Genomic DNA, 20972 nt, shown 5'->3' with positions numbered 1-20972 from the left:
CAGGCCAAGGCAAGAAAAGTGTTACTTTGGCGCCATCTTGTGGATTGTTCGCACCAAACAACATTTTAAAGCAATTTTTCAGCGACTTCTTTAATTTCATTTGCATACTCCTAGTTGAAGTTAAGTGTTGAATTAAACAAAACAAAGATAATGGAAATGTTTTTATTGAAAACAAACACCAAGCTTTGCCGTCAGAAAGTCCGTTGAGCATAATGCTAACAAACGGTACGAAACAAGATAGGCTAACCATTAGCATTGGTGTCGCATTGCTTTAGAAATTGAAACGGGAAGGGGATAACAACCGTCAACTTGTAGCAATTTATACATACGGCTATGAAGAAATAAAAATGGAGCTCGGAGCTTTCCTGTCACTAGAGGTTCCTTTTTTTCTTCTGCTCTGGGTATCATCACACTTTCCCCAGTTGCAATGGCCTTGACGCTTCTGTTGTGACGTCACCAAGAAAAAAGACAGTTGACGAGAAACTTGGCTGACATCTCACAAAAACGATTGTTTTGGACAGTTTCACTTTTTTTCGCAGCTTTGGTGTACGTTTGCGTTCAGACTCTGGTCCAGATTGCACATTTGGAAGCAATTGAAATTCTTGCCAAAGCCATTTTACATGTCCAAGTTTCTCAGGTCAGGCTGTAATTTGTCATGTTTAAGGAGGCCGTCGCTACACCGTATTCCGTTGTATTCTCTCCATTTTCCTTCCTTTCGATCCTAGATTGTATTTACTTATCGGTGTGTGTGTGTGTGACGTTTCTAACAAAGCTTGCACCCCACTTTTAGGACGGCGTCAGGGAGCAGCCAGGCCAAAGTGCCCATGAGCCTTTGCACGCAGGCGGGCAGAGGGATCACCATCGTCAGCCCCTCGTCCGGCCACCACGTCGCCATCGCGCCGGGCCCCGACGCCGCCAAACATCCTCACGCCGTGAACGCCGTTCAGCCCGCGGCGGCGGTAACGGCGGCGCAGACGGCCACTGGCCAGCAGCCCAAAGCGCCGCAACACGGCGGCTCGCAGATGACGGTGAACCAGGCCCGCAACGCCGTCAGGACGGGTACGCCCAACGGGGGTTCGATTGGAGTATTTGGCCGTCTTTCGAATAGTAAAGTTTTGACTTGTGTTTTTAGCCGCCTGCCACGGTCAGGACCGCCCCTCCGTAGCTGTCCCGCCCATCCAGTCGGCGCCGGCCGGATCCTACATGCCGCACCTCAGCGCGTGCCCTCAGCCTTCCGCCGGCCCCGCTCAGGGCTGCGCCCGGGCATCGGCATCCCTGGGGTGCGCCGCCGCCTCCCTCACCCCGCCCAACGTCAGCGCCGCCTCCCTGGAGGGCGACGCCACGAGACCCGCGCTCGTCCTCGCCAGCAACGGTTCCGCTCTCAGCGCCACCGGCGCGGCCCTTGCGAGCCGCTTGGACAAGGACATAAAGGTAGCAAAAGAGACGCCAACCTTTTTTTTCTAAAGCATTTCCTTCGTTTTGACGAAAGTCTTTTGTCGTCGCCGCAGAGAGAAAAGAAAAGTCTTCTGAAGATGCTATCCAACAAGAAGAAGTCTCGTCAGTCGCCGCCTTCCTCCCCCACGCTGGAGGCGGAGCAAGCGGCTTCCGGGGAGTCGGCTCAAGGCGCCGCGGGTCCCGAGACCCCCCTTCCCTCTGGCCAGGATCCCGACCCCGGTGTCGCCGCCGCTCCAGCTCCATCTCCATCACCATCTCCATCCTCGGCTTCTTCGTCAGAGCCCTCCTGCCATCGGAGGAACGTCGTCTTGGATGGAGGCGCGCCTATAGCCCCGCCCCCTCGCCAGCCGTGCTCCTCGTTGTCATCGCTGCAGCATGACGCGCGGCCCATCATCTGTGAGAGGTACGGCATCTTTTTTTTCAAGCTTTTTATTTATTTGTTTTGCGCCTGAATCCGAGTTTTCTGCATCTTCAGGTACAGGGTGGTGGTTTCGTATCCTCCGCAGAGCGACGCCGAGCTGGAGCTGAAGGAGGGCGACGTGGTGTTTGTGCACCGGAAGCGCGAGGACGGCTGGTTCAAAGGTACGCTTCAGCGCAACGGTAGGACGGGGTTGTTTCCCGGAAGCTTCGTGGACAGCATCTAAAAAACTCTTCTGCGCGTACTACTTTTGGATTTTTAAAAATTTTTTTATTTATACCCTTAAATGTGTGCCTTGTACTGTTCATCACTTTATTGTACATAAGGACACAAAGGATTTCGTTGCGGACAAAAAAATATTCATTAATATACAGTAGATATGTTTTTTTTGTTTTGTTTTTAACTTATTTCAACAAAGACTGGCCTTTTTTGGGGGGTGAATGGTTGGAAGGGGGGCGCAGCTCCAAGGGTTAAACTGGCACACTCCCTCACTTGATTGGCGGCCATTTTGAAGCGGCGTAGGCAGTACAGGTGCATCTCTGTAAACTAGAACATGCCGTACCATGTCATTTCCGTAGCTTAGGCGAAACGTAATTATCGAGAAAGTTATTTTGATTATGACATGCCTAACGTGCGTGGGATAGGCCCGAGCCTCGCCTCTGCAAGTCATCGACACTTCCTCTAAAACGTTTGCGAACTACCTATAGATGGCTCAGGATTGACTTCACGGTATTTCCTCGGCATCAAGATGGCGCCAGAGCGCGACATTTGTTTGATTGAAGCATTTCAGTTTACTTCATTGTAGTTCGTTGGGACCACATGGTGCCAAAGCACTACTTTTCACTAAACATAAGTCCATACGTTTTTTTTAAAATATTGTTTCATTGTGGGGGTTTTGAGTGGTAAATTTTGATCTAACTTCTAAAAACCCCATACTTCACTATCTCAAGAAATGTGCGTATTTCTCTTTGCGTTTAATGATTCCGATGTGAATATTTTTAATCGAACAAAACAGCTGCGCAGTGATTAGCATGCGCAGTGATTAGCATGCGCGCCTCACAGTTCTGAGGCGCCGGGGTTTGAATCTGCGTGAAACGTTCTACCGTGTTGTAATTTATTGAGATGCGACCTTTACACGGCCCGCCTTGAGATTTTATAAACAAATCAACAGAACCATCGAAAATTCATCTGAGGTTGGCTTTCCAACCGTCATGTCGGACGGGCCGGATGAGCCGTGCTGCTAATCAAACGCACCCCCGAGGTAGCTCTGCTTTCCCAGAGTGACTTAACATTTCAATAGTTTTTTATTTTCTATTTGTGGTTTATTATTGTCATACACACTGCTCCTCGACAGTTGCAGTAACCTCACACTCCTTAATGTGATTCTGCCATCACGAAAAAAAAAAAAAGGAACCACAAAGCACGTTTGCCTCGCTTTTGTGAACATGCTGGAAGTTTTTCTAATATATATATTTAGAGGGAGAGAGAAATAATTGCTTTGGTTGATCTCCTTTTGATCGTTTTTTTTTTTTTGTATCTACTTGAATTCTCGTAACGTTTCTTTTGCGATCGGAGAGATTTATTTGCATTTTTTTTTTTTTCCTAGAATGAACTACACTGAGCAGTTAGAATTAGCGACCATTATTTTTTTGGTGTCCATTTTAGCTGTCCACTGTTTTTGTAATACGCATTTGCAACTTCACCTTTAACTTGGACTTTTCAGGCAGCCTTAAACACAAATATTCCTCTGAATATGTGTGTATATGGAGTAATCAAAATGGCCCCCAATAGGACAACAAATCAACTCAATCAAATCAATCAACAAACCAATTTACAACATCATGTTATAAGATTTTGTTTTTTAAATTTGGGGCTATAACGTCATTTTTCTTGATAACATGACAAGATTTTCTCTAAAATTGACTCTTTACGTGACAAAAACACCTTTTGCACATTTTGAACTACCCTTTGTGAAACATGAGTTTTTTTTTTTTTAAACTGGAAACTACGACGATGTGCACGACATTACAACTTGGGAAAAACACACCTATGTTCAGAATATTTAATAATTATATATTTTTTGTTCATTAAAAATTACAACCTCCTTTGTCATTTTGTTGTTGTTGTTGTTGTTGTGGCCTTAATGCTCCTTTGCGTAGTTCTGTTTGCTGCACTCATTCACATCCAGAATCGAGTCAATTCGCTTTATTTTGAAGAGCCCAAGACAAACTTCACAACTCTCCTGCTCAGTACTTGATTACATTTTGGTGGTTGTTTTAGTTGGTTTGGGGGAGTAGTGTTGGGGGGGTCTTTTAGTTTCACAGTTTCATTCATTCATTCATTCATCTTCCGAGCCGCTTGATCCTCACTAGGGTCGCGGGGGGTGCTGGAGTCTATCCCAGCCGTCTTCGGGCAGTAGGCGGGGGGACACCCTGAATCGGTTGTCAGCCAATCGCAGGGCACACAGAAACGAACAACCATTCACACTCACACTCACACCTAGGGACAATTTAGAGTGTTCAATCAGCCTGCCATGCATATTTTTGGAATGTGGGAGGAAACCGGAGCACCCGTAGAAAACCCACGCAGGCCCGGGGAGAACATGCAAACTCCAACACAGGGAGGCCGGAGCTGGAATCGAACCCGGTACCTCTGCACCGTGAAGCCGACGTGCTAACCACTGGACTACCGGGCCGCCTTTAATTTATTCATTCATCTTCAGAGCCGCTTGATCCTCACTAGGGTCGCGGGGGGGTGCTGGAGCCTATCCCAGCTGTCTCCGGGCAGTAGGCGGGGGACACCCTGAACCGGTTGCCAGCCAATCGCAGGGCACACAGAAACGAACAACCATTCGCACTCACACTCACACCTAGGGACAATTTAGAGTGTTTAATCAGCCTGCCACGCATGTTTTTGGAATGTGGGAGGAAACCGGAGCACCCGGAGAAAACCCACGCAGGCCCGGGGAGAACATGCAAACTCCACACAGGGAGGCCGGAGCTGGAATCGAACCCGGTACCTCTGCACTGTGAAGCCGACGTGCTAACCACTGGACTACCGGGCTGCCCCCTTTGGACAAATAGTAAACAATTAATAAAAAGTTTGAAACGATGACTTCAGCGTTTGAAGCTTTGATGTTGGTCATAAAGAAGCGTGACTGTGTGTGTGTGTGTCTATGCGAGTGACATCCTGTGGTCACCATTTTCCAGGACCGCTTCAAAAACAGTTAGGCTGAATTAGGAAGTGGTGTTCGATAGTGGGTTGATTTTTGGATCACAACCATGGACAGCAGCATAGACATGACCAGGAACCACCTCAGGAAGCGGCTGGACCAACTGGGCTACCGACTCCATTTTGGGATGGACTCAGTGCCGCTGGTTGCTAAACTCTTCAGGTAAAATGCTTCTCCCTTCTTCATTGTCTCATTTTCACCGTCAACGCAAATCTTGGAATTTTCCACAAAAATAGAAGATTTTAAGGGATCATAACCCCTCACCCACCTAAATAAACAACCATAAAGTGATCCAGATTAACCCTAAATAAAGTTCTGATATTCTCGTAGTCTATTCCTGACATTTTTGCCTTCCTATCATCGTCTGAAGAAGACCAAGGATGAACTTTCTGGCCATGATTGCCGCGTTGAGTGCAAACACATGCAAGGCGTACCTTCACTGAAGCATGGCGGTAAGAGCGTCATACTTTAGAGCTGGAAGAAAAATGTCAGGAAAAGCCTACTAGAACATCTGACTTTTATTTAGGATTAATCGGAAGCATTCCAAACGGTGGCAGCTGACTAAGAGTTTTGACTGTGATAGGAATTCACAGTTATAAGAGGGTGTGTACACTTATGCAACCATTTAATTTTCCATTATTTTTTTTAACTTCCCTTTAGAAAAGATGTAAGCATTTCTATGTAAAATTATCCTGCCATCTCTTGACTTCCTGTTTGTCTCGCAGCGATCTGGTGCACACCACGGTCAGCCTTCGCGACGCTAAGCTGTCGGCGAGGAAGCCCGAACGACACCGTCAAGCTGATGTCTCGCCCGAGCCGCCGTACATGACCGTGCTGCCCCGTCAGCTGGACTCTGGCGATCATATCCTCAGTACAGGTCAAATGTTACCAGCTGGTATCAGAAACAAAATCTGCTAAGCCTCGTGTTAGCTTGGTTTCTCAAAATGTGTTGTTACAGTGAACTACAAAAAAAAACTGGTGCCGAGACTTAAGAGTGCCCCAACTGGCAAGCTTTTTGGAGTAACAAGGCAACAATTTGAGTGCCAAGTGCTGGTTGATGGCAGCAAACTTCACAACAAGTAGCAGCTTCGCAGCTCGTTGTGTGACACAAACCACATTCATTCATAAGGATAGCTAAATGCTAACACACAATACAAAATCCCATAGACTGGCTAATAAAACTAGCATCCATATTGGAGTGTTTCACAGATGGTTCGAACACGCATGGTGAAGCAACACATTTGAACCAGCAGGCGTGTGTTCTGTATCATTTACAAAATATGATTTCCATAATTGTGATGTCATCTCAGGGAGGAAAAAGATCGGCATTGCTTTGTTCCACCACTCGACACAGACCGATGACGAAGGACCGCCTCCGCCTCCCTACGCTGATGAAGATTCATATCGGAGGTTTGTCGTTTCACCAACAAATTGAGATCATCCTCAGGAATTTTGTCAGATTTTTTTTCAGTGTTGTTGGTTATTCCATATTTTGGGGCTATTTTTGTCTACATTTGGCATGTTGTCGTTTTTTGACAGATTTTTCCCTTTTTTTTCCCCTTGTTGTTTTTGTGTCCGCTTTATACCTGTTTCAGGTATGAAATTTGGTCTTATTTATTTTTTGCTCAATTTTAAATCACATTTTGTGGTCATCGTTTTTTTTGTCCAACTTTATCCATTTTTGTCTTGATTTTGCACATAGATGAATGTTGATAGAACCTTTTTTTTTTCCTATAACGTGTCATGTTGATCACCGGTAGGCTAGTCGCACTTCAGGAAGAGCTGGTCACACTCAAATCGGAACTGGATTTCTCTCACGAGCGCACGAAAGCCGTCACCGGCCAAGTAAGCGCACGGTGGGGCATAGACAGGGCGCCGCCGCCACGGTGACGTCTCTAAAACCGTGCGTGCGACGCAGTTGGTGGAAGTGCAGGAGGCCAAGCGGGCGCTGGAGCGGACACTGGAGGAGCTGCGGCGGGCGCGTAACGACGATGAGGCGGCCGAGCTGGGCTCCCGCAACGAGGACGGCGCCGTGTCTCAGATGGTGGCGGTGAAGGAGCGCGTGCTCAGCATGGCCTACAGGAAGCTGTCCGACTCAAAGGAGGTCATCCTGGCTCAACAGGAAGTCATCCAAAACTTGGAGGAGAACCTTTACCAAATAAAAGCGGTATGTCCTCTTTGTAAGATTGGTCGTGTTGTTTTGCTATCTGGGCGGCGCTGTGCGCAAGTGGTTTGAACACTGGTTCCGCGGAGGTTCAAATCTCAGCTCTGGCCTTCATTTGTGGAGTTTGCACGCCTCCTCAAAAATTCCAAAAACCTGCATGCTATGTTCGTAGAAGACTCTAGATCAGGGGTGTCCAAACTTTTTGCCAAGGGGGCCAGATTTTATGTGGTAAAATGTCGGGGGGCCGACCTTGGCTGACATTCTTTCCATTGAACAACAATATTGTTCAACAAATTTTAGTAAGCCAGTCTGTTTCACATTTCCATTTTTATTTTAATTTCAACAATCTTAAGAATTTCTTTTGGTTCATTTGAAACAGGAATTTGAAATGACATATCAGTCAATATAAACACGGAGTGATGTCTTGTTAACTCGTGAGTGATGCCCTCTAGTGTCTAAATGCTATTACTCATTTAGTGAATGCTATTACTCATTTAGTGAATGCTATTACTCATTTAGCCACTAGAGGGAAGCGGTACTCTATGAAACATCACTCCCCAGTCTACGAGACCTCAGTCAATGCAACACGTGTTCCATTGCGCCCAACCTGCGGGCCAGACGGCACTGATTTTATGACAGGGGCCGAGGGCCGGATGAAATTCGACCGCGGGCCGGATTTGGCCCGCGGGCTGGACTTTGGACATGCCTGCTCTAGATTGTCCATAGATGAGCATGCGCACTGTCCTAAAAAAGTACTAGCCCTATTTCCGTGCCGTCTAACAATGTGCGTTGTTGGAGTTTGTTTTGGAGTTACAAATGGCCGTTTGCGCCGGTGTGGGAGTGAACACAATCTGCTTTTTTTTTTTTTTCCTTCCTGTGCTGTGTTGCATCATCAGGAGGTTTGCGAGCAAAGTCATCTTCGGGAGCAGCTGGCAGAGGCGAGAGGACGCAATGACAAACTGGAGGGATTGGTCGCATTCTTGGAGGCAGAGAAGAGCGCGCTGCAGGACAAAGTGGACAAGATGATAGCCAACGGTAAAGCTTTACGTCAGCATCGTTATCATTATTATGATTCTGAGGATAAATGGTTCGAGGATGGATGTTCAGATCGAGACCTGGTCCTGGGCTTGGATTTGCCGCGGGCCACCATCGGCAGCGGCGGCGGCCCGCCAAGGCGCTGCCTGGCAGATGTCATCACGAGCCTGGAGGAGGAACGCGATCGTTACCGCCGTGAGGCCCAGCGATACAAAAGCCTCCTCGGAACCACGGCGCCCGCAGCAGCCACGGCAAACAGTCCCACGCAAGCCAGGAGGAGCAAGTTCGTACTGGCCGCCACGTTTCAGGGCAATGTCGCATGAGGCAAGTAGACGCTGACGTTGACAACAACCCAGTCAGCAAAGGCATCTGGCCCGGATTCGGCATGAAGCTGGCACAGCTGGCCTTGAGTCGAAACTGGCATAATGCATGTGGGCCGAACACGGCCCAGGAGTGGCAAAGGAGGCACTGGCTTGACTCTGGCAAACCAGATGAGGGCCAGTTGTGGAGTGAAGTATTTGGGCCAGAAATTAATTTACAACTCGGGCCCGTATATGGCGAGCCAGTATTGAGCCACCCTTAAATGCAGTTTCAGATTTATTTTTTCAACACACAGCCTTGTTTTACAACTGCACACCGATTTCCTTTATAAATCTTGTTTAATCATTAAGTGCATTGCGATATTTTTCAATACCAATTACTTGTTAAAGTTTGTACAATCAATGGGATCAGTTGCAATGCATTTATGTGAATGATAAAGGTAAATTGCACATTTGTTGAAGGAAATGGAAGGTGCTTCATGCATTTTTTTGTAAAACATACGTTCATTAAATTTCAACATTTTCCAAATGTTCTTGTGCTTCTTTATACCAAAACAAAGGAAAGACATGTTTTGGTATCGTCGAAAAACGCCTTACTATACATGGTCGTTTTTTTTCGGCTAAAAACGCCTTACTATACATGGTAGTTTTTTTTTCGGCTAGAAACGTCTTACTATACATGGTCGTTTTTTTTTCGTCGAAGAAGGCCTTACTACACATGGTCGTTTTTTTTCGGCTAAAAACGCCTTTCTATACATGGTCGGTTTTTTTTCGGCTAAAAACGCCTTACTACACATGGTAGTTTTTTTTTCGGCTAGAAACGTCTTACTATACATGGTCGTTTTTTTTTCGTCGAAGAACGCCTTACTACACATGGTCGTTTTTTTTCGGCTAAAAACGCCTTACTATACATGGTTGTTTTTTTTCGTCGAAAAACGCCTTACTATACATGGTCGTTTTTTTTTCGTCGAAGAAGGCCTGACTATACATGGTCGTTTTTTTTCGGCTAAAAACGCCTTACTATACATGGTCTTTTTTCGTCGAAAAACGCCTTACTATACATGGTCGTTTTTTTTTCGGCTAGAAACGTCTTACTATACATGGTCGTTTTTTTTTTCGTCGAAGAAGGCCTTAGTATACATGGTCGTTTTTTTCGTCCAAAAACGCCTTACTATACATATACAATACAAAACTACACATATACAAGGCATTTTTGGACTAAATTTTCTACCACTGAGCTAACCCACTACAATGAACCACTGGGTTGTTTTGTGTATTTTCTCAAATAAGGTTGTATATGGTGGTTAAAGAGTAGAAATTTTTGCAACAGCCAGGGATTGAACACTCAACCTCTGGTGTGGCACTCCATCCCTCTACCACTGAGTCAAAGCACCACATAGAGAACTGGAGCTGTGTTTTTTTATTAATTGTGGTCATTTCTTTCGGCTAACCACTGAATTTTCTTTTTTTTTTTGTTAAAACTTAATTATTTGCAGGATTTTATTTTCTTCTTGAAAAATCAAAACTTATTTTTGTGTCATAAGACAAAAGTTGAATCTCTGGTAAAAATATTTTAGATTTTAGACTACTTGATTTTTGTTATACACTGATACAACCTTTTCAATATGATTTATATTGTGTGTGTGTGTGTGTGTTAGATACAGCAGGAGAGATGTAAGAATCTTTATTTTCAAGGTTCATGAACTAATATAACATCAGCGGTGGAGATAAATCCATATACAGGCATGGCTTGGCATGAAAAACACACGCTTGATGATGGATTAATAACTACTAATCATAATGTGCTTATGACAGGAAAGATGGTAAATGTTGTTTTGGCACGGTGCACACACACACACGCGAGTGTCCAAGATCACATGCAAAAAAAAAAAAAAAGTGTTGTGATACAGACTGATGACATAATTTAAAATGTTGGCTATGGAAATAGTCTTTTTTTTTTAATACAAAAATAAACTGGACAATTTGTGACACTGAAAAGTGTTCACGTCAAACTGAAACAACAACCGTCCGTCTTGCCACAACCAAAACCGACACACATCTTCCTTGTACTGATCCTTGAAGGCCCGGCCTTGTTTGCTTACTCGCTCGCCTTTTCCCATCTTGCACTTGCTCATCACTTAAAAAAAAAAAAAAAAAAAAAAAAAAAAAACGAGGAAGAAGAAGCAGGAAGGTGTGTAGAGGGCCGGAGAGGCGCCCCCTACAGGTCATCGCTCTCCACGAGGGATCCTGGCGGCAGAGGGCTGCTGCTGTCAGGGAAGAAGGCCGCTTTGACGTCCAGGCCGCGCTCTGTCAAGGCGGCGTAGCGGCTGCTGGACGGACGCAGCGACTTGGCCTTCCGCGCGCTCGTCGGGTGCTGGTTCTGGCCTGGCCACGCCCATCCACGACCACGCCCGCCACCACAGACAAAGAGCGACACACAGTCAGCACGTCACAGGACACAACTTTGGATGATAAAAGGACCTGATGCGAAGATCAGGCCTTTTTTCTTGGCGAATACATTTTATTATTATCATTATTATTTTTCCTTACCGTGCACATCAAGGCGGGCAGTGCTGGAGACGATGCCCGCCTCATTCTTGGCCGACACGGTGTACCAACCGGCGTCCTCCTTGGTGGCCGGCTGGATGATCATGCACAGGTAGCCGCAGTTGTCCTGGTGCATGCTGGGCCAAAAAAAAATAATGAAAGAGTCAGGAGCATTAAAAGAAATAATAATCATTTTTCCAACGTGTCATCCCACCTAATTCTGTCCGTGTTGTGCGTGAGCGACTCATTCTCGCGTTTCCAGAAAATCTGCGGGTACGGGACGCCACTGACGCGGCACTCCAGACGCACGGGGTGCCCCTCGGCCACGCTCGTGTTCTGGAGCTTCTCTGTGAACGATGGAGCTTTGTGCAGCTCTTTGGCTGAATTGGGGATAAAAAAAAAATAATAATCACATGCACACTAAAATATTTTGCTCTGCCTCCCGTCTAGTATTTTACGTGTAGTTCCGCAGTTGGCCACTAGATGACAGCACACTATTGAGTTTGATCCTGTCAATCTGATGACATGAATTTTGAAAACAGGACATATTGAAGGTCAGGCTATTTTTATTTTTTTTTTTTGCAAAATATTATGTGAAATCCTATTCAATCCCATAAAAATGACAAATCGACAAAATACAAAACACACGTAAGCCCATTTCCACGCGTCTGTTTACCTGCGACGATGAGTTCCAGATTGAAGGAGTTCTGCCCGGCGCGGTTGCTGGCGATGCACGTGTAGACTCCGGCGTCGCGGGCGCCCACGGGCTCGATGACCAGCGAGTGAACGCCGTTCTCGCGCACCAGCATCTTGTGGGCCGAGTCGGGCCGGATGGTCTGACCGTTGAGCTGCCACAGCAGGTCCGGAGTGGGCAGGCCGCTCACCTGCAATTAAGAGACCACTTTTGAGTGTGCGGCGATGCCGTTTTGGGTCATTTTTGTTTGCGGAAATCCTGCCACGGTTTTTCGTATTCAAACTGCGAGACTCGTTTAGTCAAGTCAAGTCAACAGTATTTCTCGAGCACTTTCAAACAGCCATCGCTGCATACAAAGTGCTGTACATGGAGCGATTTAACATACACAATAAACAGTAAGACGTTTAATGATGAATAAAAAATAACAATCATAATAATAATAATAATTAAATGATGTGAAGGAAAATTGTAAATAGTACTGCGATTTATCAATTTTGTGTTCATATTGCATTTAATTGAAATATGTTTGTTGTTTTTTTTCTCTCTTTCTTCTTTCTACATACATTCTTGCTGCTGGAGACTGTAAATTTCCCCAGTGTGGGACGAATAAAAGATATCTTATCTTATCTTATCTTAAGAAGTTTAGTTCATTTCCTACCTCACAAATGAGCACAAAACTCCCAAAGAAATACAAACTAAATTAAAACATTGACAAACATTAAGCATTCTCCTAATATAAAAACAAACTAGTAAATGACGTGCAAGGCAAAACCAAATAAAAGCTAATGCTGTTTGTTGCTTCCAAATCGAACAAAAAAATAATTATTATTATTCAAACGAAAGCTCACTAGCTTAAAGCTAACATATGACGTGAAACACGATACACAGGCTCCTGAAAATTAGCATTAAAACCCTTCAGAGAACTCCCACTTGAACACGCAAGAGGCAACATTGACCGAACAACGGCTACGACGCGTTAGCTGCTTCTTGTTCTTGCTCTTAAATTACACCGCATCTCTTCAAATACAGCTCAGTGCTGCCCAATATGTTGTGGCACTATGCGGTACTACATTTAAGGCACACAACTCGAAAGGTGAACATTAACAATCGTCTTAAATATTTGTGATCAAGTGAGAGTTGTGTGTGCGTGCGTGTGTGTGTTTGTGTGTGTGTGTGTGCGCGGCTTTGGCTGAGTTTCTTCCATCTGGAATTTTCTTTGGAAAGTTTTAGCGTCCTCGATGCGGCTTGCAAGTAAATAAAAGTGGACTATAAATAGACGCTGGCATTCAGAGGCTGGGCTCGAGTCACAGCGGGAAGATGTTTATTACCTTTTGACATTTAGCGAAAAGAATTCCTGAAAAGGCGAGACTGGGAGACGACACGAGAGTGGAACACAAAAAAGAAAAACAAGAAATGGGGGGAAAAACAATGAAATGGTTGTGAGAGATACAACGCAAGCCTTCCCCCCGCCCCCCCATTTTTGGTCCTCCACCTTTTTATTTTTTGATAGTCTCACCTTTTATTATCAATGTAGTAATTATATTCATATTCTTTATTTTGTGTCAATTATTTTAAAGAATATTCATTCATTCATTCATTCATTCATCTTCCGAGCCGCTTGATCCTCACTAGGGTCGCGGGGGGTGCTGGAGCCGATCCCAGCCGTCTCCGGGCAGTAGGCGGGGGACACCCTGAATCGGTTGCCATCCAATCGCAGGGCACACAGAAACGAACAACCATTCGCACTCACACTCACACCTAGGGACAATTTAGAGTGTTCAATCAGCCTGCCACGCATGTTTTTGGAATGTGGGAGGAAACCGGAGCACCCGGAGAAAACCCACGCAGGCCCGGGGAGAACATGCAAACTCCACACAGGGAGGCCGGAGCTGGAATCGAACCCGGTACCTCTGCACTGTGAAGCCGACGTGCTAACCACTGGACTACCGGGCCGCCCAAGAATATTCATATTTGATTTAATTATATTATTTGGGTAACGTTGTAACTTTTAATTCAGAGAAATTTTTACACTTTTTTTTTTTTAATCAAATTTTCATCCGTTGAAACTTTTTCACATGGAAATCTGGACTAATTGGGAAGATTAGGGCTGCATTTATTGATCTGTTAATTTTGATTTATTTTTTTTTAATTGCTTTTTTTTTTATATTTTAGGGTGTTGGAGGTGTTGCGGGGGTGCCACCTTGCAGTCCATGCGACAAAGTCGTCCCTCCTGCACGATGAGGTCGCCGGGCGCCTGCAGGAAGTGCGGGCGGAAGTGGCGCTCCTGGATGTTGTCGTTCTCGTCGCCACTGTCTCGGGACCGCGACCTCGGCCTGGAAGGAGATGGAGGGGGGGGGGGGAAACGACTCAAGAAATGAACAATGACTTGCCGCGAGTCGTCTTCTGATCAAATTTGATTTTGTGAACGTCGTACTGTGACGTGAGTCGTATTACTCGGTCAACTTCTTTCAACATTTTAATGACATTTCTTCATCATCATCATCATCAAGCTGTCAACAACCACTTTAGTCAAGAGAGAGGAAAGCAAAACAACTCTGCCCTCTCATTAGCGCCAGAGCTCTACAAAAGAAGTGTGATGCAAGCTGCTGCAGGCCCAAACACGCGTGTGTGTGTGTGTGTGTGTGTGTGTGTGTGTGTGTGTGTGTGTGTGTGTGTGTGTGTGTGTGTGTTTGCGCGCGTCTCTCACCTGCGCATGTGTCCCGGCGCCGAGCGCTGGCTGCGACCTCGCTGGTTGACGGCTTGCACCATCATCCTGCCCGTGCAGCTCACCCGGCCCTGCGTGGAATACAAGCAACAATCAACGGCGGGGCGCCACCAAACAAACAACCAATTAGACTCCTCCCCCTCCCCGCCCCCCCTCCCCCCGCAACCCCAAGCTCACACGCGACCACATTTCAAATTATTACAAGACACTTTTGAACGGAACGTAACCTACTTTGAACAATGAGCAAATTATAAAGTGCAGTATAGGGAATAGGGCGGCCCGGTAGTCCAGTGGTTGGCACGTCGGCTTCACAGTGCAGAGGTACCGGGTTCGATTCCAGCTCCGGCCTCCCTGTGTGGAGTTTGCATGTTCTCCCCGGGCCTGCGTGGGTTTTCTCCGGGTGCTCCGGTTTCCTCCCACATTCCAAAAATATGCGTGGCAGGCTGATTGAACACTCTAAATCAGGCGTGTCCAAAGTCCGGCCCGCGGGCCAAATCCGGCCCGCGGTCGAATTTCATCCGGCCCTCGGCCCCCGTCATAAAATCAGTGCCGTCTGGCCCGCAGGTTGGGCGCAATGGAACACGTGTTGCATTGACTGAGGTCTCGTAGACTGGCGAGTGATGTTTCATAGAGTACTGCTTCCCTCTAGTGGATAAATGAGTAATAGCATTCACTAAATGAGTAATAGCATTTAGACACTAGAGGGCATCACTCACGAGTTAACAAGACATCACTCCGTCTTTATATTGACTGATATGTCATATTTCAAATTCCTGTTTCAAATGAACCAAAAGAAATTCTTAAGATTGTTGAAATTAAAATAAAAATGGAAATGTGAAACAGACACTGGCTTACTAAAATTTGTTGAACAATATTGTAAAGAATGTAAAGAATGTCAGCCAAGGTCGGCCCCCCGACATTTTACCACATAAAATCTGGCCCCCTTGGCAAAAAGTTTGGACACCCCTGCTCTAAATTGTCCCTAGGTGTGAGTGTGAGCGTGGATGGTTGTTCGTCTATGTGTGCCCTGCGATTGGCTGGCAACCGATTCAGGGTGCCCCCCGCCTACTGCCCGGAGACAGCTGGGATAGGCTCCAGCACCCCCCCCCCGCGACCCTAGTGAGGATCAAGCGGTTAGGAAGATGAATGAATGAATTATAGGGAATTTGGGGGGGAAGAGGTAAGAAAGACTTTTCACACTGCACTTAGCATCATCCAGCGTGCCATCAACAAAACCATTTTTGCAGCGAGTTTTCCGCAAAAACGCGTCGCGGTGACATCAGAAGGCAAATCCAATGAGAGTGATTTGAGAGTGCTAAAAAAAAAGCCTCCACATCAATATTCTGTTCTCCTTTTAGGAAAGTGCAGTGTCAGTCGTTTCTCTTCTTTTTAGGAAAGTACAACATCAATAACGTGTCTTCCTTTTCGGGGGGGGGGGGGGGGAAAGTACAAGAAGGAACAAGCGTGTTTGTGCCCTCCCACCTCGGGGTTTCCCGCCATGACGGTGTAGTTGCCGTCGTCGTCCAGGGAGGCGGCGGCGGTGCGCAGCGTGCACGTGCCGTCGGCGGAGCGGCCGATGCGGTAGTGCTCGCTGCGCTTGGAGATCTGCTTGCCGTCTTTGAACCAGTACACCTGCGACACGTCACGAAAAACAAAGATTTGGCACGGGGGGGGGGCAGGTTGAAGTCGGACGAGAGGTCCGCCCGCGCTCACCTTTGGTTTGGGGTCCCCGTGCACTTTGCAGCTGAAGGTGACGGGCATGCCCTCAAACACTTTGTAGTGTTTGAGTTTGTTGTGAAAAGTGGGCGGGGCCCCGTCGCCGGCCGCGCGCTCGGCGTCGTGCTGCACGTCGTCGTCCGACTCCTCGACCGGCGAGCGCTCCAGTCGGAACTCGATCTCGCTGATCAGGCGCTGCTCGAAACTGGACACCTTGTACTCCTGACACACACACACACACACACACACACACACACACACACACACACACGTTATCATGTGTGTGTGCTGTGAAAATGCTGTGCAAAAGTATTGGGACGCGCACGCAGGAAGTGTGACTGGGCAAAAGTATTGGGACGTCAACAAAGAGTGATATTGGAAGAAAACAAGTGGCCGACCCCCTAAAAGCACACTTGGGGGGGCGTGTGGGGGCGGGGGGGATACTATTGCACAAAAGTATTGGGACACCACGAAGAAGTGAATCACACGCACCAAATGTGGGAAGTGAAAAGGGGAAAAGAAAACATGGAGTCAGCCCCCCCGTGTACACTATGTGAATTGTACAAAGGTATTGGGACACCTACAGGAAGTGTGTACAAAAGTATTGGGACACTCACAGGAAGTGTGTACAAAAGTATTGGGACACCCACAGGAAGTGTGTACAAAAGTATTGGGACACCTATAGGAAGTAAAAAAAATCTATTGGTGCCGTGGAACCAAAATACGCAATGAGAACAATTTGGTACTTTTTCATCTTCGTTTGGTCAGTCCGCATTATTTTTTTCAAGCAAAATTTTTGGTGTCCTGAAAAGTCAGGATCTGGGAGGTCCACCCAAGGCCAGCGAAATGGCATCCGACCCATTTGAAACACACGCTGTTCTTCAAAAAGTATTGGGACAGCAACAGGAAGTCAAACTGGAAGAAAATGATGAACTCTGCAAAAGTATTGGGACACCCACAGGAAGTGTGTACAAAAGTATTGGGACACCCACAGGAAGTGTGTACAAAAGTATTGGGACACCTACAGGAAGTGAAAATGGAACAATCTATTGGTGCCATGGAACCAAAATACGCAATGAGAACAATTTGGTACTTTTTCATCTTTGTTTGGTCAGTCCGCATTATTTTTTTTAAACAAATTTTTGGTGTCCTGAAAAGTCAGGATCTGGGAGGTCCACCCAAAGCCAGAGAAATGGCATCCGACCCATTTGAAACACACACTGTTCTTCAAAAAGTATTTGGAACAGCAACAGGAAGTCAAACTGGAAGAAAATGATGAACTCTGCAAAAGTATTGGGACACCCACAGGAAGTGTGTACAAAAGTATTGGGACACCCACAGGAAGTGTGTACAAAAGTATTGGGACACCTACAGGAAGTGAAAATGGAACAATCTATTGGTGCCATGGAACCAAAATACGCAATGAGAACAATTTGGTACTTTTTCATCTTTGTTTGGTCAGTCCGCATTATTTTTTTTAAACAAATTTTTGGTGTCCTGAAAAGTCAGGATCTGGGAGGTCCACCCAAAGCCAGAGAAATGGCATCCGACCCATTTGAAACACACACTGTTCTTCAAAAAGTATTTGGAACAGCAACAGGAAGTCAAACTGGAAGAAAATGATGAACTGTACAAAAGTATTGGGACACCCACAGGAAGTGTGTACAAAAGTATTGGGACACCCACAGGAAGTGAAAATGGAATAATCTATTGGTGCCGTGGAACCAAAATACGCAATGAGAACAATTTGGAACTTTTCCATCTTCGTTTGGTCAGTCCGCATTATTTTTTTCAAGCTAATTTTAGGTGTCCTGAAAAGTCAGGATCTGGGAGGTCCGCCCAAGGCCAGCGAAATGGCATCCGACCCATTTGAAACACACGCTGTTCTTCAAAAAGTATTGGGACAGCGACAGGAAGTCAAACTGGAAGAAAATGATGAACTGTGCAAAAGTATTGGGACAAGACCGGGAAGGGGAAACATCTGGCGCGGGAAGGTCCTCGAAAGCCGACCTCACGGTCTCCCCCCCACCGGTTGACTCGACTCGGAGTTACCTGCGTGGCGACGGGCTCCTCCTCGGCGTCCTGCGTCTTTAAGACGGTGGCGGCGCTGTCGGCGCCCAGCAGCCTGCGAGCCATCTTCTCCTCGTAGGTTAGCCTCTGCGAGCATGGATGCAGCGCGGGTTAGTGTGTAAGTAGCGCCCGCGCACACACACACACACACACACACACACACACACACACACACACACACACACACGCACACACAAACACAGTTTAACACTGTTAGTAGCCGTATGTTAAAGAGGCCCTGCGTGGTGGGGGTGGGGGGGGGGGCACACACACACCTGTTGGCCGTTGCTGACACGCTCCTCTTTAAAGCGCAGTTTCCGCTCCAGGTCCTGGATGACGGCGTCTTTGGAGCCCTGGATGTCGGAGTCGGACGCCATGCGAGACGTGCGAGTGGCCGGCGACTTCTTGGGGAAGGCCTTGCTGCGCGGATAACACAAACACATGTGGTGAGATACTACAAACAAAGCATGTGCAACATGTTTATTTTTAATTCCCATATTAATTTCAGCGGGAGGCCACAATGGGACTGTTATGCTCCCTCTTTTGTGTTCCGGTTCAGAGGCAAACAGTAACGCGGCCGATATACACGATTGACACTGACAACATTTTTTAATTTTCTAAAAATCCATGTTTGCCTGGACAACTATAATTTAGCTCATTGACACGTTGCTTTTCCGCATTTGCTAAATTCAAAAATCACAGTACGCAAAGGCGAAAACATTTTTTCGAAAATGGTAGCGTTTGCCAATCGAAATTCACAATGACTTGATGTATTTTTAGTCACGTGAGTCAACTAATTTTTGACATCTTGCAAGGAGATTATTTATGTTTTGTAGCAAATAAGCAAATAGGCTGATTATTTGTATGAAGGGCGGCCCAGTGGTCCAGTGGGTTTTCTCCGGGTACTCCGGTTCCTTCCCACATTCCAAAAACATGCACGGCAGGCTGATTGAACACTCAAAATTGTCCCTAAGGGTGTGAGCGTGAGGTTAAATTGTTGTTCGTCTCCGTGTGCCCTGCGATTGGCTGGCAACCGGTTCAGGGTGTCCCCCCCGCCCCCGCCTACTGCCCAAAGACGGCTGGGATAGGCTCCAACAGGATAAACGAAAAATCAAAAAATGGATGGATGGATATGTGTATGATTAGAAGAATGCAGCCCATTCCATCCGCCATCCCCCCCCCCCCAAAATTTTTTTTAAAATAAATAAATAATAAGAAATGGATTTGGGAACTCACACAGTGCCGTTTCCTTTGGGGAGGCCCAGCGCATTGACTGTGGGGCTACCCGGCATGGTGGGCGTGGCCGGCAACACCGAAGACAGGAAGCTGGAAGCCGGAGACGGCGGGACGGAGGAGAATGGCGAAGACGCGTCCGAGAGGGTGGGGGACACGCATGCGGGCGGCGGGGGAGGGGGAGGGGGAGGAGGTGGCGGTGGGAAGTCCTGGGCGCCGCCCGACGGCGAAGGCAGGTTAGCGGACATGAAGAAGGGCGGGGGCGGGGGCGGGAAGGACGGCGAGCCCGGCGAGTCCACGCCCTTGGAGAACGGCGGCGCGGCCATCTTGCCCAAGGCTTTATGTGAGGTGGGCGGTGACAGCGGGGACGACAAGTTGGAGCCCGAGGACCCCGAGGAGTGGGCGGCGTAGCCGCCGACGACCCCGCCGGGGCTCTGGGCGGCGATGAACTGCTTGGGCCGCGCGTAGTTGAAGGTGCTGGCCTGCATGGTGGCGCTGCTCTCCAGTTCCTGGAGGTAGGGAGGAGGAGGGAGGGGCGGGGACGGCGAGTCGGACGGTGGCGCTTCCTGCGGCGGAGGCGGGACTTCCTGGTTTCGCTGTTGCCAGATGGCGGCTTCCCGCTGCTCCAATAAAATCTGCTCCTGAAGCTGCTTCAGCTGCGACGCGTTCCTGCATTGAAACAAACGGAAACGTGCGCTCGTCGGAATTTTTCTCTCACATCGCCAACTAGTGGTCTGGCATGCACGGTACAGGTTACTTGAACCGCGTGAGGTTGTCATGTCAGCGTTCACTTGGATTGCAATCGAATCCCACAGCTCGCTCTCAACATGACGCAGCGAGTCAACCACGCTGACGACCGCACCTCAGGAGGAACCGCGCGAAAATTCAGCATGTCAGTGCAAACCGCACACACAGACGTGAACAATTAGAATCCAAACATCAGCAGCGACAGACGAACGGCAAACAACAGGAAGCGCTGGTGTGACACTTATCTCCCGCGTGCATTGTCGACACGCTTTCGAGCCGCTCTTTGTGGACGGCGACAGGCTGATAAGATATCAGTCTCGTGCTGCTTTTCCTTCCCATAGGTCACACACACACACACACACAAACTAAGACATTAAAACCGTACTAGAGTGGCACCTTAATCTGCTCCAACCTCCCTCAAAATTAAACACAAATGTTTTTTTTTCATAAGAAAATTTGCATATGTTTGCGGGGGGTATTTTTGGATTGTCTGTCTACATGTGTTGCTCCACTGTGTTCAAATATGCATTGCGAAAAGGGTCACAACACTGCAACGCTAATACTGTTAGTTCGCACGCCTATGGCATTTCACATTTTATGAAGCGGCGGCCCGGTA

General features: G+C 47.2%; 3 protein-coding genes across 10 annotated transcripts in view; 2 read left to right on the top strand and 1 right to left on the bottom strand.

Annotated features, from left to right (window-relative positions):
* The window catches only part of sh3rf1 (SH3 domain containing ring finger 1), a 160163-nt gene that overhangs the window by 34775 nt on the left and 104416 nt on the right, over positions 1 to 20972 (top strand). Inside the window, exons 9-12 of one of the 2 annotated variants that reach the window (XR_007963679.1) lie at positions 791 to 1059; positions 1133 to 1431; positions 1509 to 1858; positions 1931 to 3203. Coding sequence is in view for 1 of the 2 variants with exons in the window: in XM_052073720.1 (XP_051929680.1) it covers positions 791 to 1059; positions 1133 to 1431; positions 1509 to 1858; positions 1931 to 2099 (1087 nt within the window). In the remaining variant the exon portion in view is untranslated. Of the gene's footprint in view, positions 1 to 790; positions 1060 to 1132; positions 1432 to 1508; positions 1859 to 1930; positions 3405 to 20972 lie in introns of those variants that run through there. The other variant, XM_052073720.1, reaches the window with a different exon arrangement.
* On the top strand, positions 4583 to 8730 carry LOC127605899 (centrosomal protein of 135 kDa-like). 3 transcript variants are annotated; one of them, XM_052073765.1, is made up of 5 exons: positions 4583 to 5267; positions 5831 to 6950; positions 7024 to 7272; positions 8166 to 8304; positions 8377 to 8730. In XM_052073765.1, exons 2-5 carry the CDS (start codon positions 6849 to 6851, stop codon positions 8625 to 8627), a joined length of 741 nt encoding a protein of 246 aa, XP_051929725.1. In that variant the 5' UTR covers positions 4583 to 5267; positions 5831 to 6848; the 3' UTR covers positions 8628 to 8730. The 3 variants fall into 3 exon arrangements, with proteins under 3 accessions (XP_051929725.1, XP_051929726.1, XP_051929727.1); XM_052073766.1 differs by having other exon boundaries at positions 4583 to 5557; XM_052073767.1 differs by lacking the exon at positions 4583 to 5267 and adding an exon at positions 5568 to 5708.
* The window catches only part of palld (palladin, cytoskeletal associated protein), a 44938-nt gene continuing 34259 nt past the window's right edge, over positions 10294 to 20972 (bottom strand). For 4 of the 5 annotated variants that reach the window (XM_052073705.1, XM_052073707.1, XM_052073709.1 and 1 more), the window contains 11 exons: positions 19613 to 20278; positions 18652 to 18796; positions 18359 to 18463; positions 16304 to 16528; positions 16073 to 16222; positions 14573 to 14661; positions 14066 to 14198; positions 11848 to 12055; positions 11386 to 11551; positions 11175 to 11308; positions 10294 to 11009 (listed from right to left, as the gene is read on the bottom strand). In XM_052073705.1, the coding sequence (XP_051929665.1) occupies positions 10843 to 11009; positions 11175 to 11308; positions 11386 to 11551; positions 11848 to 12055; positions 14066 to 14198; positions 14573 to 14661; positions 16073 to 16222; positions 16304 to 16528; positions 18359 to 18463; positions 18652 to 18796; positions 19613 to 20278 (2188 nt within the window). In that variant the 3' untranslated portion in view covers positions 10294 to 10842. The remainder of the gene's footprint in view (positions 11010 to 11174; positions 11309 to 11385; positions 11552 to 11847; positions 12056 to 14065; positions 14199 to 14572; positions 14662 to 16072; positions 16223 to 16303; positions 16529 to 18358; positions 18464 to 18651; positions 18797 to 19612; positions 20279 to 20972) is intronic. The other variant, XM_052073706.1, reaches the window with a different exon arrangement.

Source organism: Hippocampus zosterae, chromosome 8 (genome assembly GCF_025434085.1).
Source record: "Hippocampus zosterae strain Florida chromosome 8, ASM2543408v3, whole genome shotgun sequence".
NCBI classification, from domain to species: Eukaryota; Metazoa; Chordata; class Actinopteri; order Syngnathiformes; family Syngnathidae; genus Hippocampus; species Hippocampus zosterae.
Note: the sequence above shows the minus strand (reverse complement) of the source record. Positions and strands in the feature narration are given on the sequence as shown.